Source organism: Canis lupus, chromosome 7, assembly GCF_048164855.1.
Source record: "Canis lupus baileyi chromosome 7, mCanLup2.hap1, whole genome shotgun sequence".
Taxonomy (NCBI): Eukaryota; Metazoa; Chordata; class Mammalia; order Carnivora; family Canidae; genus Canis; species Canis lupus.
Window position 1 is genome coordinate 72069705 of NC_132844.1, and position 21286 is coordinate 72090990.

Here is a 21286-nt window from a genome sequence, read left to right on the forward strand (position 1 = left end):
CTTTCCAGACTTTAGGGATCAAGGCCAGTCCCTCTTTCGCCTGGGAAAAGGAAGAAATCGAACACGTGAAGCAGTTTATGTAGGAGGGAAGGATCCCACTCAACAAAGTGGCACAGACCCCTCAAAAGAAACAGCTCAGGACAGAGCTTGGAAGAAGACTAAAAATAGACAATACTGTCAACATCTCCCCTGAAGCTGAGAGCAGGAAGATTCCTGGATTTGGACTTCAAGAGCCTGGATTTCCCTCTCTAAAACTGCTCTAGAATAGAAAACCCTACCTTCTCGATATGTACCTCTACTGCTATGAGGTAGCTTGGTTTCCTTTCCCCTGGGCTACCACATGGGCTTAGGATGGTGGCGATGTTTTCAGCACATGTTCTAAATGGGATCTAATGAGACCCAGCTTCTCAGTGAATCACCTTAAAAAACAAAGGGAAATATCAACTGCACAAACGGGAAAATGGACACCAAAAGAAAATACAGGGTGACCCAGAACAGCAGAAATCTAGGTTTCCCAGAGTGGAAGAGAGGAGACATTCAACAAACAACAAGTATTTATTGAGCGCCTATTACGTGCCAGGCACTGTTCTAGGACCCCCCCCCCCCAAAAAAAGGGAAAAAAAAATAAGAGGCAGAGAATGCAAATTCTGAGGGAGAGGATAGGGGCAGCTGAGGAAGAGGGAATGGAGAAGCCTAAGGTGATGGTACTCTGCCTTAAGCCTCCTCTTCAGCCTCCTCACCGAAATCCTCTTCTTCTTCTGCGGTGGCATCCTGGTACTGCTGATACTCAGAGACAAGGTCGTTCATGTTGCTCTCAGCTTCGGTGAACTCCATCTCGTCCATGCCTTCACCTGTGTACCAGTGGAGGAAGGCTTTGCGCCGGAACATGGCTGTGAACTGCTCTGAGATGCGCTTGAAAAGCTCCTGGATGGCTGTGCTATTTCCAATGAAGGTGACTGCCATCTTGAGGCCACGGGGCGGGATATCGCAGACAGCGGTCTTGACATTGTTGGGGATCCATTCCACAAAGTAGCTACTATTCTTGTTTTGCACGTTGAGCATCTGCTCATCTACCTCCTTCATGGACATCCGCCCACGGAAGACAGCAGCCACAGTGAGGTAACGGCCATGGCGGGGGTCACAGGCAGCCATCATGTTCTTGGCATCAAAGACCTGCTGGGTGAGTTCAGGTACAGTGAGGGCCCGATACTGCTGGCTTCCACGGCTGGTCAGAGGTGCAAAGCCAGGCATGAAGAAATGGAGACGTGGGAAGGGCACCATGTTGACTGCCAGCTTGCGGAGGTCAGCATTGAGCTGACCAGGGAAGCGGAGGCAGGTGGTGACACCACTCATGGTGGCTGAGACAAGGTGGTTGAGGTCCCCATAGGTTGGCGTGGTCAGCTTGAGGGTGCGGAAGCAGATGTCGTACAGGGCCTCATTGTCAATGCAATAGGTCTCATCCGTGTTCTCTACCAACTGATGGACAGAGAGGGTGGCATTGTAGGGCTCAACCACCGTGTCAGACACTTTGGGGGAGGGCACCACACTGAAGGTGTTCATGATGCGGTCAGGGTACTCTTCTCGGATCTTGCTGATGAGCAGCGTGCCCATGCCAGAGCCTGTGCCCCCACCCAGTGAGTGGGTCAGCTGGAAGCCCTGCAGGCAGTCACAGCTCTCAGCTTCCTTCCGTACCACATCCAGGACTGAGTCCACTAGCTCAGCCCCCTCTGTGTAGTGGCCCTTGGCCCAGTTGTTGCCAGCCCCAGACTGCCCTGGAATGAGGTGAACAAAATTCTCTTTATTAGCAAAGCATCAAAGATAAAGGACCATTTCCACTCTTCAGCTTTTAAAATAACATACACGAATGTGCCTTTTTTCTCACTCACCTGTGATACATCCCTGCCTCAGTATCTACCATCTAAGGCGGTCATTCCCAACACCCTGCGTTAGAGATCTCAAAACATATCCCCAGATAAACGCTCCAGCATTAAAAATAACTTCTTAGCTCTTGCAGTCTCCTTCCTTCAAATACACTGAATAGCACTACTAATATGTGCATAACTCACCAAAAACAAAGTTGTCTGGTCTGAATATCTGCCCAAAAGGACCAGAGCGAACAGAGTCCATGGTCCCAGGTTCTAGATCCACCAAGATAGCACGAGGTACGTATTTGCCACCTATATGGAAGAAAGAATAAGAATTGGTGGACCAGAAGACCAAATGGAGCTGAGCTGGAGGACACCAGGGGGCAGCAGAGCTGACCTTTTGCCCCACCGTGAAGTCAAATCAGGGTAAGACCTTCTTTAAAAATCAGACCCATCCCAAGGTGGGTTCTCCAGGGCTGGAAAGGAGACCCCGGAGAAGTGGGAGCCCCGCGTTCCCCGTTCCCGCCCTCACCTGTAGCTTCGTTGTAATACACGGAGATGCGATCCAGCTGCAGGTCGCTGTCACCGTGGTAGGTTCCGGTGGGATCGATGCCGTGTTCATCGCTGATGACCTCCCAGAACTGCCGAGGAAGAGCAGGGAGACTTGCACAGCTCTGGTCCCAGCCAGTGATGCCCGCCCGACCGACACATTTCAAGTGCAAACACGCACACGGAGAGCGCACCTCCGCCGCCTACCGGGCGCTCTGCTTGCCTGCCGCGCCCTCCACCAGACACCCGCAGCCCCCGAAGGGCTGCAGCGTCCACTGCTCGGGTGCAGCCGCGGAGGCCCGGCGACCGGTGGACGCGGTGCGGTGGGGGTGTGCCGGGCGGAGGCTTCCGAGCCGAGCCGACCGGCACACCCTCCCCCCGCGCACGAGCCGGGGCGAGGGACAGAAGCCGCCGCAGTGGACGCCCCTCCACGTGACTGCGGCGCCCGCCCGTCGGCGCTGACAAAGGGAGGCGTCGCGCGTGGGCGGGGGCCTGTGCCGCTAGCGCGCCCCCAGCCGGCCAGCCCGGCGCTTGGAGCCCCGCCCCGCCCCGCCCAGCCCCGGGCTACAACGTAGCAGCAGGACTTCCTCCCTGCCCTGCCCCCGCCACACTGTAACCGCGCGCAGAAAAAGAAACTACCCCCACCTCCCGCTTGAGCCTCCGATTTTCTTCCTTGGCTAGCTTGTTATACCTGGCTTTAAGTACGGCTTCTCGGCCCTTCTCCCACCGTTTAGCCCTGAGGGACCCTTGAAAGAAAAGGATCCTCCCGCCCTCTTTCTCCATATCGGTGCACGCCCTAAAAGGGTCTCTTTACTGGAGATGAAAGGAAATTAATACTGCAGGGACCAGTCTTCCATCCACAAGGGCCTACGGGACCGCCCCTCGCGGACTGCCCTCATCTTTGGGGCGGGCACCGCGCGGTGCAGCCCACCCTGGCGCGTCGCGCCCCCCTCCCCACCGTGGGCCCAGGACCCCGCGGCCGCCGCCCAGCCGCGCTCCCTGTCCCCCTCCCTTCCGTGGAGCCGGGCCCCCCCCCCCGCGGAGGGGATGCACACGGGGACAGCCTCTCCGCGCTGTATCTCGGACCGTTTCCGCATCTCCTCTCTCCCCGTTCCTCGGACCACTACAACACTTTCAAGTAAAATTTTAAAGAGCCAGTCTTCCGACTCCAAACCCGAAACGTCCTCAAAAGCTCACCCAAAATTAGCCAGCCAAGTACAATTCCCCCATTTTTCAAAAGTAAATTCTAGCTGCAACCGTGTATTGTATATGGAAAACTTTTGAGGGCAAAGCGGGACAATGGATGGAACGCAAATATGTCCCACATTCTTCATCATTTAGCTGGATTTGTTTTTCTTCTAAAAAAAAAATAGTTAAAAGAAAAGGCTTAAAATTCTTACCTTGGCACCGATCTGGTTACCACACTGACCGGCCTGGATGTGCACGATTTCCCTCATTGTTAAAATTTATTTTAATTCTTTTTGCTTCTCTCAAAGGTGTGTACGGGGCAGAAAGTGAGATGGGGTTTTTTCCTATACTGCAATTCGCAGGCTGGAAGGATGGGACGCGTCCAGAGGCTGGAGCAACGAGGTCCGAGCGCAGCGACAGGAACGTTGAGATGTAGAAAGAAGCGGGGAGGGCGAAGAAGGAGGAAAGGCGGGCAGGGCGGGGCGCGCGTGCGCGGAGGCTGCAGGCGGGAGAGCGCCCGCGCCGCGGCAGGCAGACAAAGCCTCGCTGGAGTGGGCCCCGATTGGTCAGTGCCGGTCACGTAGGTCTCGTCTATTGGGCTCCGCTCGGGTGGATGAACGCTGGCCTCCCTGGGAGTCGTAGTCCTCCATTGTTGTCTACGCTGGAAAATGAAGGGAGGGATGAGTGGATACTGGATTTTTGGTTGGGGGGGGGGGGTAGAGTTGGCCTTGTTGTTGTTTTTTAATGAAAAATGACCTTGCGCAAATTTCTTTCCCCTACACTTGAGTTTTTTGTACTAAAAGGGAGTCATTTGGGGGGGGGGGATACAGGCATTGGGAACCCTGGGGTGCCAGGAGTTGGAAGGCGAAGTGGGCACGCCCTGAACGTTCCCTGCTGCGGTAGCTCTTGGTAAGAGGGCTGCTTAGCTCAGCTAAAACTGGGGAGAAATGCGGCACCCTGCTCTGGTAGCAAACAGCGGGTCCTTCGGTGACCCACGGCATGAAATCCAGGAAGCCGCTGCTCCCCCAGATAGGAAAAACGGGATGGCCCTCCTGTTATTTCCTTGGAAATTTTCTAATGATAATGTTTAGAAAGAGAAACAAAAATGCAGCAATAGGTTTTCAGAGTAGAGATGTAATTGAGGGTGTGTTCAAATAAATTGAATGGTTTAGAAAAGCTGGTATGTAGAATCTGTGAAGTCAGAAGTCTATCCATGAAAGTGATGAAGTTTTTGGAATTATAAGGTGAGGTTCGGAGCCGACGACCAAGAAAGGATTCTTGAGACATCTTTGGTGCAAAATGGTGGTTTTATTAAAGCAGGGGGACAGGACCCGTGGGCAGGAAGAGCTGCTGCCCGGTGAGGGGTGGCTGATTATATACCTGGGAGTTGGGAGGGGTTTGAGGATAGCGTACTCTCTAAGGAATTTGGAAGCAAGGTTTCCAGGACCTTGAGGGGACCAGCTATTGTTGGGAAAAGGTCACTTATTACCGGCTAATAAAACCTGATTCGTGAGACCCTTTAGATGTGTGTGGGTGGGCCATGTGCTTAGGGGATGATTGCCAACATGTATCTTGTGGGTTTAGATAAAGGATCTTTCTAAAGGAATTTTTATGTTAAAAAGACTTACAGGATCCTGGGGGTTGGGCTAAGATTGCCTTTTCTCCTTAGCAAAGTATGAACATCGAGGCAGTTGAGTCCGTAGAGGAAGGTCCCTCTGCCTGTTTCAAGGGCTTGTCAATGTGCTGCCCTGGGCTTGTGCTTTGTCCTCAGCCAGTCCTCTGTTCCCCCATCAAAAGGGGTTCTTAGGGCAGCCCTGGTGGCTCAGCGGTTTAGCGCGCCTTCGCAGGGCGTGATCCTGGAGACACGGAGTTGAGTCCCACATCGGGCTCCCTACATGGAGCCTGCTTCTCCCTCTGCCTGTGTCTCTGCCTCTCTCTCTCTGCCTGGGTCTCTCATGAATAAATAAATTCTTAAAAAAGGGGGGGGGACTCTTAGGGCAGCATTGAAGACACTGCTTTTGTCTAGAGAATTATGAGGTGAGGTGCCTGAATTTCAGTGTCTTCCAGGATGCCTCTCCAGACATTTTGGTGGAAGTGTTTTTCAGTTTGCTGAATTCACTGACTAGGCAGCTGGCCATTGCAATCTCTCAAAAGCCTCAGGATTGAAACAAAAGAGGGGGTCTGATGGGAGAAAATTGGATGCGCTCAACTCAGAGGGGCATGCTCCTTAAGGGTTCGTTTGATAGATACTAAGTGTCCACCAAGCCAGAAGCTAGGGATACAAAGTGAGTAAAAATTAGTTCCCCTGTCTTCAGTCTCGGCAATTTGATGGGAAATGTGTAAACAATGGAGGGTGTTACCACATTGTAATAGGACATAGGACTTGTGCTATCAAGGTCATCATTGTTCACTCACAGTCCAGTCAACACATTTCTTCTCACCTAAACAAAAAATAAACAGCAAGTTGTGCAAGACCTTCTCTACCCACTTAAAAGAGAATGTTCTATGTTTCAGGGCATGATCCTAATGAAAGCAGTCATTTTGTGCTAGTGGGGAAAGTTCAGAATCTAGAATCAGAGGACTTGTCTCAAGTTGTCCTTCCCTTCCATTAGCTGTAGGAACGTCGGCAGGTCTCTTAACTTCGCAGACTTCAATTCCCTCCCTGAAATCTATTTGATTGTTGTGGTTGGAGGACAGATAATGAACGCAAAGGACTTCCTCAAGTACACACGTTAATAGTATTGTCACTGTTCTCCTCTCTTAGTGTGAGATCATGAAACTGATGGTTTTAGCATGCGTCCTCCACCTCTTGAAAGACCTCGGTCAACCTTTAAGACAGTTAACAAACAGTTCTCCGTCTTTGCCTAGGGATCCTTAGGAAAATGACCTCCACAGGTCCATCAGGACGTAGTGTCAGAAAGGGAAGGACATGACTTGCCCTAAAAAAGCCAATTCAAAAGGAAATGAATTCCCACTGTGATGGAGACTCTTCAAGCGGCACGCCTACGGGCAGTTCTCCAACCTGCAGCCTCCGGCCACGACTGCAACCCGCAGCTCATTTCCATTTCTCCTGAGTCAGCGGACTCCATGTCTGGGAGGACCGAGGAAGGCTCTCTGGCCGCGGCCGACGCCTCGGCGACGACTGTGGCCGGCCCCTCTATCCACCGACGGAGCCAGACTCTGTGGTCGCGGTTCGGAAATCTGCGCGGGAAGTGGGCGGTGCGTGGTGCGGCGGTGCCGCGCTGTGCCTTGGAGCTGCCCAATCGCGGCGCGCCATTCAGTGCGCGCACGGCAGCCTCGGGTGACCGCCTCACTTAACCGATTTCAGGCGCCCAGGAAGACCTGCCCCTTTGAGCTGCTGAGGGGGCGGGGCGGGGCGGGACCTTGGCGGCGCCCCCCGGTTGGGCGCTTCCTCAGTCGTCGGTCGTGAGAGACAGCAGCAGAAGCCAATCAAAGGGCCGGCGCCCTCTCGGCGCGAGCTCCCGCGCGCCGGGTCGCGGCCGTTACTGGCGGCGCGCGGGGACTCGCAGTGGGTGAGTTCTGGGGGCCGCGCCCACCGCTCGCGGGAGCCATCTTGATCCTCCCGTAGGGCGGGAGGGGCGTGCCCTGCCGCGCCGGGGCGGACGGCACTTGCCGGTTGGTTTCTCGGATTGTAGTATTCAGCCTTACTTGACGCCCCGCCCCGAGGTTAGGTATGAAGATGGGGAGACGTGGGGCCCGGCGGGAAGCCCCTGGGGTGGAGATGAAAGATGGTGGCGCCCCGGATGGAGCCGCGGGGCCTGGGCTCCCGTTGAGTTCCTGCCTGCGGGACGGAGTCAGCTCTCCCCGGGGACGACGCCTGCTTTCCCTGTCAGCAGTTAGCCTCTAAGGGAATTCCACCCTCACCGTTTTGAGTTTTCATCACCTTTCATTTGTCCTTTCGCAGGACGGTGGGGTTAATTTTGTTTGTTTTGTGACTGTATTCCGAGCTCCTTGAACAGTTCCAGGTGCTCAGTAGGTATTCTTGAATGAATATGATGTGACCTAGGGGAAGAGACACAGTTTGCGAAGGCAGAAATGGAAAGTAATGGTTGCAATATGGTGAGAAGTGTTAGGGGAAATAAAAGTTCTCCGACCACGGGGGGCATGTGGGGACACCAAGAACAGAAAGCAAGGACGCCTCCAGGAAAGGCCTTACTGAGGAGGCGACATTTGGACTGAACCATAAATCATGGGTAGGAGTTGGACCAGAAAACTAGGAGCTAAGGGCCAAGGAACTGACCAAGGCATGCAGGTATGGGGAACCACAGGAGCAGTGTGTTCAGTTTGGGGAGAGAAGGTCCATGTGGCTGAACCATAGGCTTTGGCAGAGGGAAGCAGGCCCTGAGGTGCAGATCATGGAGGATCTTGCTAAAGAGTTGAGATTTTATTTCATCCTGTGGGCATGGAAAGCCATGAAGTATTAAACAGAGGACAGAAAATACCTTGTTTACCTTGGGCAAGTTCCTTAACCCGCCTATGTTGCAGTTGCTTAGTCTGATAGAGTAATAATAATAGTTTAAAACATTTTTATGAGGATTAAGTGAGTGTCAGTATAAACTAGAGTAATGCTTCATACAGAACAAGCCTCTATGTACCTCGGTTGTTAGGATTCTCGGCAGTTAGTTGATCACATTGAGATGTTCTGCTAAAGTATAAAAAGCATGCGGTTTGCCTCCAGAAGCACATTTGTTCCTATCCTTTCCACCTACCTGCTATGTTACCCTAAGCAAGTCATTTAATGTTTTAGCCTTAATTTTTGAGGTTTTATTTATTTATTCATGAGAGACAGAGAGAGGCAGAGACATAGGCAGAGGGAGAAGTAGGCTCCATTCAAGGAGACCGACGTGGGACTTGATCCCTGAACTGGGATCATGCCCTGAGCTGAAGGCAGACGCGCAATTGCTGAGCTACCCAGGTGTCCCTTAGCCTTACTTTTTTAAATGCCTGCCTCATATGTCCATGGTGCCTAACACATAACACAATGCTGAGCACATAGTTGATGCTTGGCAAAGTTTAGCTCTCTCTAAAATATTTTTTTCAGGCTGTGGGTTCCAAACCAGTAAGTGGATGGTGAAATCAATTTAGCAGGTTGCAGATCAGCATTTAAACAATAGTGGATGGGAAAAAAAAAAATGAAAACTATCAGTATATCATATACCATAAGGCTAAGCATTGTTTTTTCTCAGAATGTTTGTCTCTTTATACATAAGCACATGCATTTGTAGTATGTGTACTTGGGATCTCATACTGTTTATTCCCACCCCCGTAATATTTATTTATTATTATAGACACAAATGTTTTTTAAATAGTTCAGAAGGATAATAACAGGTTGGTTGTCAGAAGGAGACATGTCGGGACACCTGGGTGGCTAAGCAGTTGAGCCCCTGCCTTCCACCCAGGTCGTGATCCTGGGGTCCCGGGATGGAGTCCCACATTTTATTTTGGGATTTTATTTATTTATTCATGAGAGACACAGAGAGAGGCAGAAGGAGAAGCAGGCTGCCTGCAGGGAGCCCGATGTGGGATGGGATCCTGGGACCCCAGAATCACCACCTGGGCCGAAGGCAGGCACCCAACCACTGAGCCATCCAGGTGTCCCAATAAATAAAATCTTAAAAAAAAGATAGGAGACATGTCAATCTCCTATAACTCTCCAGGGTTATCTCCAGTTATCAGCCTCCTCTCTGAGACTGCCCGAGGACCTGAGATGATAATGTGTTTACTTCCCAGGTCATGGAGGACACCCAGGCTATCAACTGGGAGATTGAAGAAGAGGAGGAGACAGAGAGACCCAGTGAAGCCTTGGGGCGTGGCTTAGAGCCTGTAGGGCGGTTGCATATCTTCAGTAGTGCCCATGGACCAGAAAAAGGTCAGTTTCTTGGATGATAAAGTACTGGTATAGGCCTCTTATTTTTATGGGGAGGTAGTTGGACGGTTGTAAGCATCTTTTATATGTTTCGAGGAGATCTGAGTTTTTCACTGGGAATGCAGAGGAGGGGCTGATTGAGTTGATTGCTCCTGGCAAGTACCCTGGACTCAATGGGCTCAATTTTACTTTGGTAGGAGAAGATGAAGAGATTCAGATGGAAATCCAGCATGGTCTGGAAATGAATGGTGGTGATGGTTGCACAACAATGTGACTGTACTTAATGCTACTAAACTGTACACTTAAAAATGGTTAAATGGTAAATTTTATGTATATTTTACTGCAGTAGAAAAAATCCAGTGTGGATGGATGGGGTATTGACAATGAATAATGTATTGCTTATATTCTTCAATACTTATACGTCCTACCGTCTTTTATTTTTCTTATGTGTGTGGGGACTTTGAGTTAGTAGTGGGGTACTTACTTAACAGGAATATTTTCCCGATAGCAGGCCAAGACTCAGGCCTTAACCTATCTATCTCTCTAATTCTTAGATTTTCCCCTGTATCTTGGGAAGAATATGGTAGGCCGAATGCCTGATTGCTCTGTGACCCTGCCCTTTTCATCCATCTCCAAACAACATGCAGTCATTGAAATCTTGGCCTGGGACAAGGCACCTGTCCTCCAAGATTGTGGCAGCCTCAATGGTACTCAAGTCCTAAGGCCTCCTAAGGTCCTAAGCCCAGGGGTGAGTCATCGGCTGAGGGACCAGGAGTTGATTCTCTTTGCTGACTTGCCCTGCCAGTACCATCGCCTGAATGTCCCCCTGCCCTTTGTTTCCCGGGGCCCTCTAACTGTAGAAGAGACACCCAGGGTACAGGGAGGAACTCAACCCCAGGGGCTCCTGTTGGCTGAGGACTCGGAGGAGGAAGTAGGTATGTTTGTATATTGGGAGGGTGGGTGAGAAGATGGGGATGGTGAGTATAGAACAGTCAACTAACTTAATTCCTTTTTACTCTTAGATTCTCCTTCTGAAAGGTGTGTGGTGAAAGAACCAAGGACCTCCCCTTTGGCAGCAGTAGTTCCAGAGAGGTAAGTGCCAAAGGGCCAGACACTTACATCTTTAAAAGGAGGAGGAACCAGGGACTGTAGAATCTATCTGCAAGAGATGATTGTTATGAAAGTGGGGCTGGGGAATTGCACATACTCTTTTGCTCAGCTGAACTTTTATTGAGCATCTCTGATGTGCCAAGTGAGAACTAATTGCTGGCGAGAAAAGAAACAAACAAACAAACAAACAAACAGCTACTGCCTTGTGTCTGCCCTTAAGGTGCTCATAGTTGAGTGGAGTATTTCTTCTTGGGAAACAGATGCTATCAACCCTTTCTCTTCTGTTCCCTTTTACAGTGATGAAGAGGGGCCTTCTCCTGCCCCAGATGGCCCTGGGCCACCTTTTGCCTTCAACCTGGACAGTGACACAGATGAGGAAGAAAGTCAGCATTCAGCAGCGGGAGAGGCCTCCTTATCTGCCAGAAGAGGCTCCACTGCAGAAACAGAACAGCTGAAAGCTATGACACCTGCAACCCAGCTTGGAAAGGATCAGTGTTCAGTGAAGGAGAGGAACAATAACACAAAAGTTGAGAGGGATGCAAGGAATGGGGTGGTCTCACTTGGGGGGATTCTGGAGAGAAACCAAAGTGCTGGGGAGGACAGTGACACAGATGTGGATGAGAGCAGGCCTCCAGTAAGGCCTGCTGAAGTCCATTTAGAAAGGGCCCAACCTTCTGATTTCATAGACAGTGATACTGATGTGGAAGAACGGATCCCTGCAACACCAGCTGTAGTTCCTATGAAGAAGAGGCAAATCTTCCACAGAGTTAGTACAAAGAGTCTTCAGGAACCTGCTTTGGTACATCTACAGGAGATCCCAGCTGGTAGTGATACAGATGTGGAGGAAAGTGAGATCCAACTGGCAGTCCCTCTGGAGAGAAACCAAATTTCCATGGTGATTGACAGCAATACAGATGATGAGGAAGAAGTCTTAGCAGCACTCACTTTGGCACGTCTGAAAGAGAGCGGATCTGATACATGGAACAGAGGTACAGATGTGGAAGAGGACAGGGCCCAACCTGTGGCCCTTCTGGAGCCAAGCCAAACCTCTGCTGGGAGAGATAGTAAGACAGACATGGAGGAGGAGGGTCTCCCAATGGAAAACAGAAGAACTGTGCCCAAGTGTCATACAGACAAGGCATGCTCAGAAAAGAGGCAGTTTCCTCTCCAAGACAGTGATCTAGAGGTAGATGAAGATAAGAGCTTACTTGAGGTCCACCTGGAGAGAAATCAAGCCTCTGCCACCATAGACATCACACAAGTGGAAGAGAAAGTCCTACCAGGACCAGCTATTATACTTGTGGAGAAGCATCAGGTGCCTGTGGTATGGACAGATCAAACATATGTGGAAGTAGAAGGGGGCCAAGCAAAGCTGCCTGTGATGCACCTAGGGGAACCCCAGCCTCCTCTATCTGAGGACTGTGGGACAGATGTGGAGGAGGACACATCCTTAGCAGCCTCACTGGTGGCAGATACTGGAAAGCACCAGCTTCTAGCAGAAGGGGATGCTGGGACAGAATCGGCTGCACCAGTTCTTGAGCAGGAGAGAGTTCTTGAGGCGAGGGCCCAGGGGGTTTCACTTGTATCACAGGTGGAGCAAGATCTTCTCCCTGTCTCAAAGGAGAACCTTATAGATCTGGTGGTGGACACAGGCACTTCAGGAGAAACCATCCAACCACAGAAAGAGGGAGCCCAGACCCCCACAGAAAGGAAGAGAGAACCACATGTGGACAGGACCAAGAACTGTGGAGACAACCATGGTGGTAAGTGCTGGCCTTCTTCCTTGACCCCGAAAAGAAAGAACGCTTATAGAATATCTTAGTCCACTTGGGGTACTGTAACAGAATACCATAGGCTGGGTGGTTTATAAACAATAGAAATTCTTTCTCATAGTTGTGAAGGCTTAGAAGTCTAAGATCAAAGTTCTGGTATGGGGCAGCCCCAGTGGCACAGCGGTTTAGCGCCCCCTGCAGCCCGGGGTGTGATCCTGCTGGAGACCTGGGATCGAGTCCCACGTCGGGCTCCCTGCATGGAGCCTGCTTCTCCCTCTGCCTGTGTCTCTGCCTCTCTCTCCTTCTCTCAGTCTGTGTCTCTATGAATAAATAAAATCTTAAAAAAAAACAACAAAGTTCTGGTATGATTGTGTTCTGATGAAGACCTACTTCCTTGTTCATAGGCAGCTGTTGTCTCACTGTGTCCTCATATGGTAGAAGGGCACAAGTTAATTGTGGGGTCTCTTTTATAAGGGTACCAATCCCATTCAGTGGGTTCTACCCTCATGACCTAATCATCTCCCAAAGACCTTACCTCCTAATAAAATCACATTGGGGATTAGGTTTCAACATATGAATTTTGGGTGGGATACAAACATTCAGTCCATTGTAGAGGGCTTGGGGTTGGGGAGAAAATGGTAGAGAAAGAGTAAGGAGTTAAGCATGAGATATGACTTATCTATCTTATATTGCTCCCCCATCAGATTCTGAAGACCTGGACCTACAGGCTACCCAGTGCTTTGTGGAGAGAGAGAATCAGAGCCCAGAAGGTGAGGGCATCTGTGTTGTATGGATGTTGGTGCAAGTGGGAGCTGGGAGCCCAGACTGGTGGTCCTTGAAGGTTGTGAAAGCTGGTGTAGGTGGGGCAGGAGGCCAAGAATGGGTCCCCAGAGTTCTGTGGAAGAGCTAGGCGTGAGCCAGCTTTTCTTCTGCAGCAGTCCAGAGCATGGAGGATGAAGCCACTCAGGCCTTCCTGGCTACTCTACCCCAAGAGTCTGGCCCTTCCTATTACAGCTTCCAGGCCTCAGGTATAAGAAACTCTATCCTTCATGCTCCTAACTTGGCATCATTGCTTTTTCTCTTTACATGTTTCTTTCATATTCTTTGACTTTTTACTGACGTTTCTCCATCTCCATCATTTTTAAAGAGGCTGCTATGAGAACTTCTGTATGCATCTTATTTTTTTGGTCCTCTTCCCAACTTTCCTTTAATGACCAGCTTATGATTATGATTATTAGGTTTATTATTCATGAATTTTTTATTTTAAAAATTTTATTGCTTTATTTGAGGGAGAGAAAGAGAGCACACCTGCACGATTTGGGGAAGGGGTGGAGGGAGAGGGAGAAACAGACTCCCTGCTGAGCAGGGAGCCCCACGTGGGGCTCAATCCCAGGACCCAAGATCATGACCTGAGCCGAAGGCAGGCACTTAACCTACTGAACCACCCAGGCATCCCTATTATTCATGAATTTATCTTAATCTTTTCTCATCCTATTTATTACTTTCCCAATCTGCATCTCTCTCTCTCTGTGTGTGTGTCTCTCTGTCTCTATCTCTCTGTCTCTCTGTCTCTCTCTGTCTCTCTCTCCCTGACTCTACTTCCAGGTGCCCTGGATGAGCCGTGGGAAGTCTTGGCAACACAGCCATTCTGTCCAAGAGAGTCTGAGGCCTCTGAGCCCCAGCCCATTGCTGCCCACATTGATGCCCATGGATCTTGCCCCTCTACACCTAGGACAGCACCACAAGCCCAACATCCAGAGAGCCCAGTTCATGCAGAGCCACTGGGGATTCAAGGCAGAGGGATGCAGACTGTGGAGAAAGACATGGGTACACCAAGAGAAGCACCAGAGGAGGTGGCCCCTGAGAGAGGCCCATTGGACAGGGAAACCAAGAAGCTGCCAGCAGGAGAGAGAGAAGATGTGTTAGGAGAAGAGTTAACTAGAGGGATACGGGTGTTAGCTAGAGATAATCAGGGACAAGAGTCTGACCAAAAGGTGAAAAGTGCAAGTACTGAAAGGAACATGGAGAGTTTAAACATAGAAATTGAGATACCCAGGGAGGCACAAGAGAAAGAGACAGAAAAGCAGTCTATTGCAAGAGAAATATTTGAAAGAGAAGCAGAGAAACCAGTAGTAGAGAGAGAGGGTGAGCCAAGTGGATTAGGCATGAAGGTACCAGAAGTAAAACTGGAGAGAGGCCCACAGAGAGGGGAGATAGAGAAAGGGAGCCAAGACCAGGAAGGGCAGGCCTCCAGTCTAACACCAGAGCCTAGTGCAGGGATGGGGGCCCAGCAGGGACTTGCTTCAGTCCCAGAAGCTTCTGGGAGCCAGTCAGGTGGAGCCCCGATGAGCCCCAGCAGGCAGGAGAGAGGTAAGTGAAGGCAGAGGGGAACCTAAGGTGGTACACAGCACTTGTGCTAAACAACCCCTAAGTGGCTGAGTGCTTAGACCCCAGCTACATACACTTTTTTTCACTTTCTGTCTAGGCCACCTGACTTGCAAGGCGCCACCTGCTGAGAAGGCCTCTGTGGTGAGAACTGCTTTTTCTACCTCCCTCTATTTCATTGTTGCCCCTTCCCCTGACCTTGCTTTAATCTCTTCCTTTCTCCATCTTCCCAATTGTCTTCCATTGTCACCACTCCTTAGTTGGCTCTGTACCTTTCCCTTCACACCTATCATTTTCTGTATCTGTTTCCCAAGGTCTGTCTCCCTCTGCCTGACTTAGAATGTCCTTTTTTTTTTTTTTTTTTCATGTCTTTCCCATCTTTTTCCAGCCATCCTTTTATTACCATCATCCATCTCTGGGGAACACTATACTGGCATGAGGATAGGTCTGTGGGAATGAGGACTGCTTCCTCCCTAGGAAGTTCCAAGTCTCATGAAGGGAGGTCACAGACAAGTGAAGTGCCAGGAACACACTCTAACAATAAACAAGTATCAAGAATAGTATCCAAGTACTGTCTCTCTTCTCTCTGCCTCTTCCTCCCTCACTGACTTCTATTTCTCCTCAGGGTGATCAGGAATCCGCAGATGCTCATCTGCCTGCTGCAGTGCCTGAAGCTTCAACCCCACACCACAACCCCCTCCTCTCTCAGAGTCAAAAACATCCTGTGTCTCAGCCCTTCCTTTCTTCCTCTCCATCTTCTTTAGAGCCCATTCCCAGGACCAGGCAAAATGGGAATCAGGAAGTTCCAGGGACTCCTTTATCCTCAGAGATGGAGCCTCTGTACCCAAAATCCAAAGTCAGGCTCCGAGGGTCCTCCAGGAAGACACTCTCTGCAATTTCTTCTTTAGCCCTTGAACCTCACTCAACCATCCCCACAGACCAGCCCCTCTGTCCTGAGCCCACATCTCGGGTCACTCGGGGCAGGACACGTAGGTCCTCTCTGAAGACCCCTGAACTCCTTGTCCCTGAAGTCCAGCCTTCCACCTCCAAAGACCAGTCTGTCACTGCTGAGCCCATATCTCAAGGCAGGACACGTAAATCTGTCAAGGCTCCTGAACCAGTTGTCTCCACAGCCACTCAGAGCAGGGCACTTAGGTCTTCTGTCAAGACTCCCAAAGTAGACATCTCCACAACCCCTGCGCTCCAGCCTTCTACTTCCAAAGACCAGCCTGTCACCCCTGAGCCCACATCTCAGGTCACTTGGGGCAGGACACGTAGGTCCTCTGTCAAGATCCCTGAACCAACTGTCCCCACAGCCCCTGCACTCCAGCCTTCCACCTCTGAAGACCAGTCTGTCATCACTGAGCACACATCTGGGGGCACTCACAGGAGGACACGTAGGTCTTCTGTCAAGACTCCTGAGCCAATTGTCCCAACAGCTCCTGAATTCCAGCCTACTATCCCCAGAGACCAGCCTGTCACCCCTGAGCCCACATCTCAGGTCACTTGGGGCAGGACACGTAGGTCCTCTGTCAAGACCCCTGAACCAACTGTCCCCACAGCTCCTGAACTTCAGCCGTCTACCTCCAAAGACCAGTCTGTCATCACTGAGCCCACATCAGGAGCCACTCACAGCAGGACACACAGGTCTTCTCTCAAGACTCCTAAGCCAACTGTCCCCACAGCCACTGAGCTCCAGCCTACCACCCACAAAGGCCAGCCTGTCACCCCCAAACGTATATCTCAGGGCAGGACACCTAAGTCTTCTAGCAAGACTAACACATCAGTTGTCTCCACAGTCCCTGAGCTCCAGGCTTGTACCCCCACAGACCAGCCTGTCATCCCCAAACTTGCATTTCAGGCCACTCGGGGTAGGACACAAAGGTTCTCTATCGAGACCCCTGAACCAGTTGCCCCCACAGTGCCTGAACCCCAGCCTTCCATCTCCACAGATCAGCCTGTCACTCCTGAGCCCACATCTCGGGCCACTCGGGGCAGGACACATAGGTCCTTTGTCAAGATGCCCCAGCCAATTGAACCCACAGCCCCTGATCTTGAATCTGTCACCCCCACAGATCAACTGTTCTCCCCCAAGGTTCAGGGAAGTCAGGATAAGATGCTAAGGTCTTCTACAATAAGTGCTGTGCCAGTTCTTACCACTCCTGAATTCCAGCCTTCTGTCCCCACAGACCAGCCTATTCCCCCTGAGCCCATCTCTCAAGCCAATTGCAGCAGGCGGCTGAGGGCCACTAGGAACCATGAGTCCCTTATAGCTCCCATTATCTGTGAGCCCTACTCTGCACTCCCTGAACCTAAATCTCGGTCCTCAAGGAACCAAAGACAAAGAGCAGTGAGAACAGTTGAGTCCCTCAGGACCATTCCCAAGCCGGCCTTTGCCCAGCTTCCTGAAGCCCCCACTCATGCTACCCAGATCCACAAGTTGGAGGCAGCAGGCAGATCGGAGTTCACCCTGGGGCCCCCACCTAAGGCCTCTCAGAGCCACAAGAGGCCTTTGGCTACTGTGGATTCACCCCCACCTCAAAAACGGCACCAAAGAGGAGAAGTCACCCAGGAGACAGTGTTCCTCAAGGAGGAGGAAGAAGATCCAATGGAGAGGCCAAGGGAGGAGGAGGTGAGGACAGGGCCTGACTGAAGCTAGGAAAGGGCTTGGAGGCTCCGAAACTCCTAGCAAGATCTTTCTCAATCCCAGGATGTAGTGGTTCCAGGACCAGGCAAGAGAAAGAGAGACCAAGCAGAGGAGGAGCCCAAGAGAATCCCAAGCCGCAGTCTTAGACGAACCAAACCTAACCAAGAGTCCACAGTCCCCAAAGTAGGAGAGAAGGGGCATGGGGCTTGGTGGGAGGCAGATGTGGGAGGATGGGAGGATACCAACGGGTTTGGAAACAGGCGCTGATGGCATGGGTTGCTGTGTCCAGCTCAGGCTAACTCCCTCCGCAGGTTCTCTTCACAGGAGTGGTGGATGCCCGTGGTGAGCGGGCAGTGCTGGCCCTGGGGGGGAGTCTGGCCAGCTCAGTGGCAGAGGCTTCCCACTTGGTGACTGATCGAGTCCGCCGTACGGTCAAGTTCCTGTGTGCTCTGGGGCGGGGGATTCCCATCCTCTCCTTGGATTGGCTCCACCAGGTGAGAGGCTAGAAGATGACAGAAGAGGTACCATGGCAGAAAACTACTCTTAGGGTGCCCTAGAAAGGGGAAGGAGGGGCCCAGGAAGACAAGGGAGGTGAGTGAAGCAGAAAGCTTAATTCAAAAAACATTTTGTAAGCTCCCTCCAAATGCTAGGTAGAAGAGCTGGGTGGTGAGCTGGGCTGAGCTTTGATGCTGACTGCTACTGTCCTTAGTCCCACAAGGCTGGTTGCTTTTTGCCCCCGGATGAATATGTGGTGACTGATCCTGAGCAGGAGAAGAACTTTGGCTTCAGCCTTCGAGATGCCCTGAGCCGGGCTCGGGAGCAAAGGTTGCTGGAGGTAGGAGGCTGTCTTGTGCCCCATGCTCCAACCCTCCCTCCTGAGGTTCCCCAGCTATTCATAGCCTCTCAGTGCATACATCTGTGGCCTCTACCATTTTCTTTCTCTTAGGGCTATGAGATCCATGTGACTCCAGGAGTCCAGCCACCACCACCTCAGATGGGAGAGATCATCAGCTGCTGTGGAGGCACTGTACTACCCAGCATGCCCCGGTCTTATAAGGTATGGGTGGGAACACAAGTATTGAGGGGATAAGGGAGCCCTGTAGTATGTAAAGGGATAGGAATGAAGGAAAAGTCTGTTGATTCCAAGTGGATTTATTTGTATTGTATTTTAAAAATTTTCAAACATACAGAGAGAACCTTTATTATCAATGAACCTCCATATATCAATCACTCAGAATTAACAAGGTAGTTTAGATTTTGCTACATTTTCTTCATGTATTGTTTTTCTATGCTGAACTAATTTATTTTTTAGTTGTTGTTTTTTTTTTTTTTAAGATTTATTTATTCATGAGAGACAGAGAGGCAGAGATACAGGTAGAGAGAGAAACAGGCTCCTCCAAGGGAGCCCGATGTGAGACTTGATCTTGGATCCTGCGATCACACCCTCAGCTGCAGGCAGACGCTCAACTGCTGAGCCACTCAGGTGTCCCTTGCTGAACTATTTTAAAGGAAACTGCATACATCATATTATTTCCCCCTATATACTTAAAGTATCCTTTTCTAAGAAATTATGTACTTTTTTTTAACGTAATGACAATGCAATTATTGATCCATAACAAAATTAACAATAGCTTCTTAGTCATTTTCTCATACTCCATTAGTCAGATTTCTCCAGTTGGCCAAAAAGTTCTCCTTACAGTTCAAATCAGGATTTAAACAAGGTCTATGTATTGCCACAATTGCATATCTCTTTATTCTCTTTCACTCTAGAAGATCTTCCCCCCACCCAACCCACCCAGGCTTTTTTTTTTTTTTTTATTCCATTGACTTCCTGCAGAAACTAGGTCAGCTGTTTTTTAGAATGTTCCCGTCTGGGTTTTACTGTTTGCCCCCATGCTGTGTCATTTATCTTGTTCTTTTACATTCCTTATAAACTATAGTTAATTTTAAAAGCTTGAATAGGGATGCCTGAGTGGCTCAGCAGTTTGGCACCTGCCTTCGGCCCAGAGTGTGATCTTGAAGACAGAGGATTGAGTCTCACATCGGGCTCCCTTGCATGGAGCCTGCTTCTCCCTCTGCCTTTGTCTCTGCCTCTCTCTCTGTGTCTCTCATGAATAAATAAATAAAATCTTTAAAATAAAAAAAAAATTTAAATAAAAATAAAAGCTTGAATAAATTCAGGTTTGGCTTTTCTGGCAAGAGTACTTTTGGCAAGTGCTTCATATCAGGGAGTCTATTTCAGTGATGCTGAAACTGATTCGTGGGTTCTGAACCTATTCCTAGAATTCTTTTTCACCCCTGACTTTGTCTTTGCTGTCTTTCCCCAGCCTCAGAGAGTTGTGATTACATGCTCCCAGGACTTCCCTCGATGCTCTATTCCTTTTCGGATTGGGCTGCCCATCCTCTCACCTGAGTTCCTGCTAACAGGAGTGCTAAAGCAGGAAGCCAAGCCAGAGGCGTTCATCTTCTCCACTTTGGAAATGTCATCCTCCTGAAAATGTCACTACAATACTCTTTTCCCTCCCAGACCAATGAATAAAAGTGTTAGAGTAAGATTTGGAAGAAAGAACCTAGGGCTTTAGAGAGGATTGGGGTAACTTGACCTGACTTATCTTGGAATATTATGGGTAAACAACAGATAGGGAGGTCTGGAGCCACAGATTTCTTAAGTGGTCACTTAGGGTTGGGTGGTACCATACTCAGATATCTTAGCAGAACTGATGTACTTACTGTTCTGGGCAGACACAGTATCCTACCTCCTGTTTGGAAGCCACTTCTTTTCCTCTTACTGGGATCCTTACTCTCCTCTGAAAGATAGTGGAACAGTTTTAGTGTCAGGAACTTGAAGGGATGCTGGGAGTGAGTAAATTTGAGGTTGGAGTTATGGAATCCTCTAGAATATTTTCCTTTCTCCTCCATCGTGTTAGAAGCGTTCTTTAGCTTTGACTTTGAGCAAATCTCTGCACTTTTCTGGCCTGCTTTTCCAGTGTTTACAAAATTAGCTTAGGTTTAACGTCTGATAAATAAATATTCACTCTGTGCCTTATGGTGTAGTGCGGTTTTTTGCTATTGTTTTAGTGCGGTTTTTTTTTTTAAACATAAATTTAAATTTTAAGAAAGTTGGTTGATTACAATGATATGGAGAAATTATAACCCTTATTATACATTCCTGGTAGGAATATAAAATGGATCAGCTACTGTGGTAAACAACCTGACAGTTTCTCAAAAAAAATTAGATGTAGAATTACCAAATGACCCAGTAATTCCATTAGTAGGTATACACCCAAAAGAATTAAAGAGTGTTCAAACAAATACTTGTACAAAAATGTTTATATCCACACTTCACAAGAGCAAAAAGGTGAAAAGAAAAATGTCTATCAACATTATTTATGTGAATAAATACGTGGAATATCTATACAGTGGAATATTATTCATCCATAAAGGGAGATGAAATACTGATTCATGTTACAGTGTTTTAAGGATGAACTTTCAAAAGCATTATACTAAGTGAAAGGACCCAAACACAAAAGGTCACCTTGGATGATTCCACTTACATGAAATACCTAGAATAGGTAAGTGCATAGAGACAGAGTAGAGTGGTTGTTGCCAGAAGCAGGGGAAGTGGGGAATGGCTGCTTAATGGGTACAGGGATTTATTTTGGAGGGATGCAAATGCTTTGAACTAGAGATAAGGTGACTGCCCAAATTATGAATGTATTAAATGTCACTAGACTTTTTTTTTTTTTTTTAAAGATTTATTTATTCATGAGAGACACAGAGAAAGGCAGAGACACGGGCAGAGGGAAAAGCAGTCTCCCTGCAGGAAACCTGATGAGGGACTTAATCCCGGACCCCAGGATCATGCCCTGAGCTGAAGGTAGAT

General features: G+C 49.5%; 2 protein-coding genes across 13 annotated transcripts; one reads left to right on the forward strand and one right to left on the reverse strand.

Annotated features, from left to right (window-relative positions):
- Positions 1 to 536: 536 nt before the first annotated feature.
- On the reverse strand, positions 537 to 4121 carry TUBB (tubulin beta class I). Its single transcript, XM_072833845.1, has 4 exons — positions 3815 to 4121; positions 2398 to 2506; positions 2067 to 2177; positions 537 to 1772 (listed from the first exon to the last, which is right to left on the reverse strand). The coding sequence occupies exons 1-4, from the start codon at positions 3869 to 3871 to the stop codon at positions 715 to 717; spliced, it is 1335 nt and encodes a 444-aa protein (XP_072689946.1). The 5' UTR covers positions 3872 to 4121; the 3' UTR covers positions 537 to 714.
- Positions 4122 to 6986: 2865 nt separating this feature from the next.
- MDC1 (mediator of DNA damage checkpoint 1) lies at positions 6987 to 20449 on the forward strand. Of its 12 annotated transcripts, none has more exons than XM_072833835.1 (15): positions 6987 to 7135; positions 9354 to 9492; positions 10044 to 10424; positions 10512 to 10581; positions 10897 to 12362; positions 13076 to 13141; positions 13307 to 13399; positions 13977 to 14741; positions 14857 to 14900; positions 15382 to 17388; positions 17467 to 17586; positions 17715 to 17897; positions 18113 to 18238; positions 18350 to 18460; positions 19731 to 20449. In XM_072833835.1, exons 2-15 carry the CDS (start codon positions 9357 to 9359, stop codon positions 19896 to 19898), a joined length of 5736 nt encoding a protein of 1911 aa, XP_072689936.1. In that variant the 5' UTR covers positions 6987 to 7135; positions 9354 to 9356; the 3' UTR covers positions 19899 to 20449. The 12 variants fall into 12 exon arrangements, with proteins under 12 accessions (XP_072689936.1, XP_072689931.1, XP_072689939.1 ...); XM_072833830.1 differs by having other exon boundaries at positions 7004 to 7135; positions 13310 to 13399; XM_072833840.1 differs by having other exon boundaries at positions 7133 to 7294.
- The last annotated feature ends 837 nt before the right edge of the window (positions 20450 to 21286 follow it).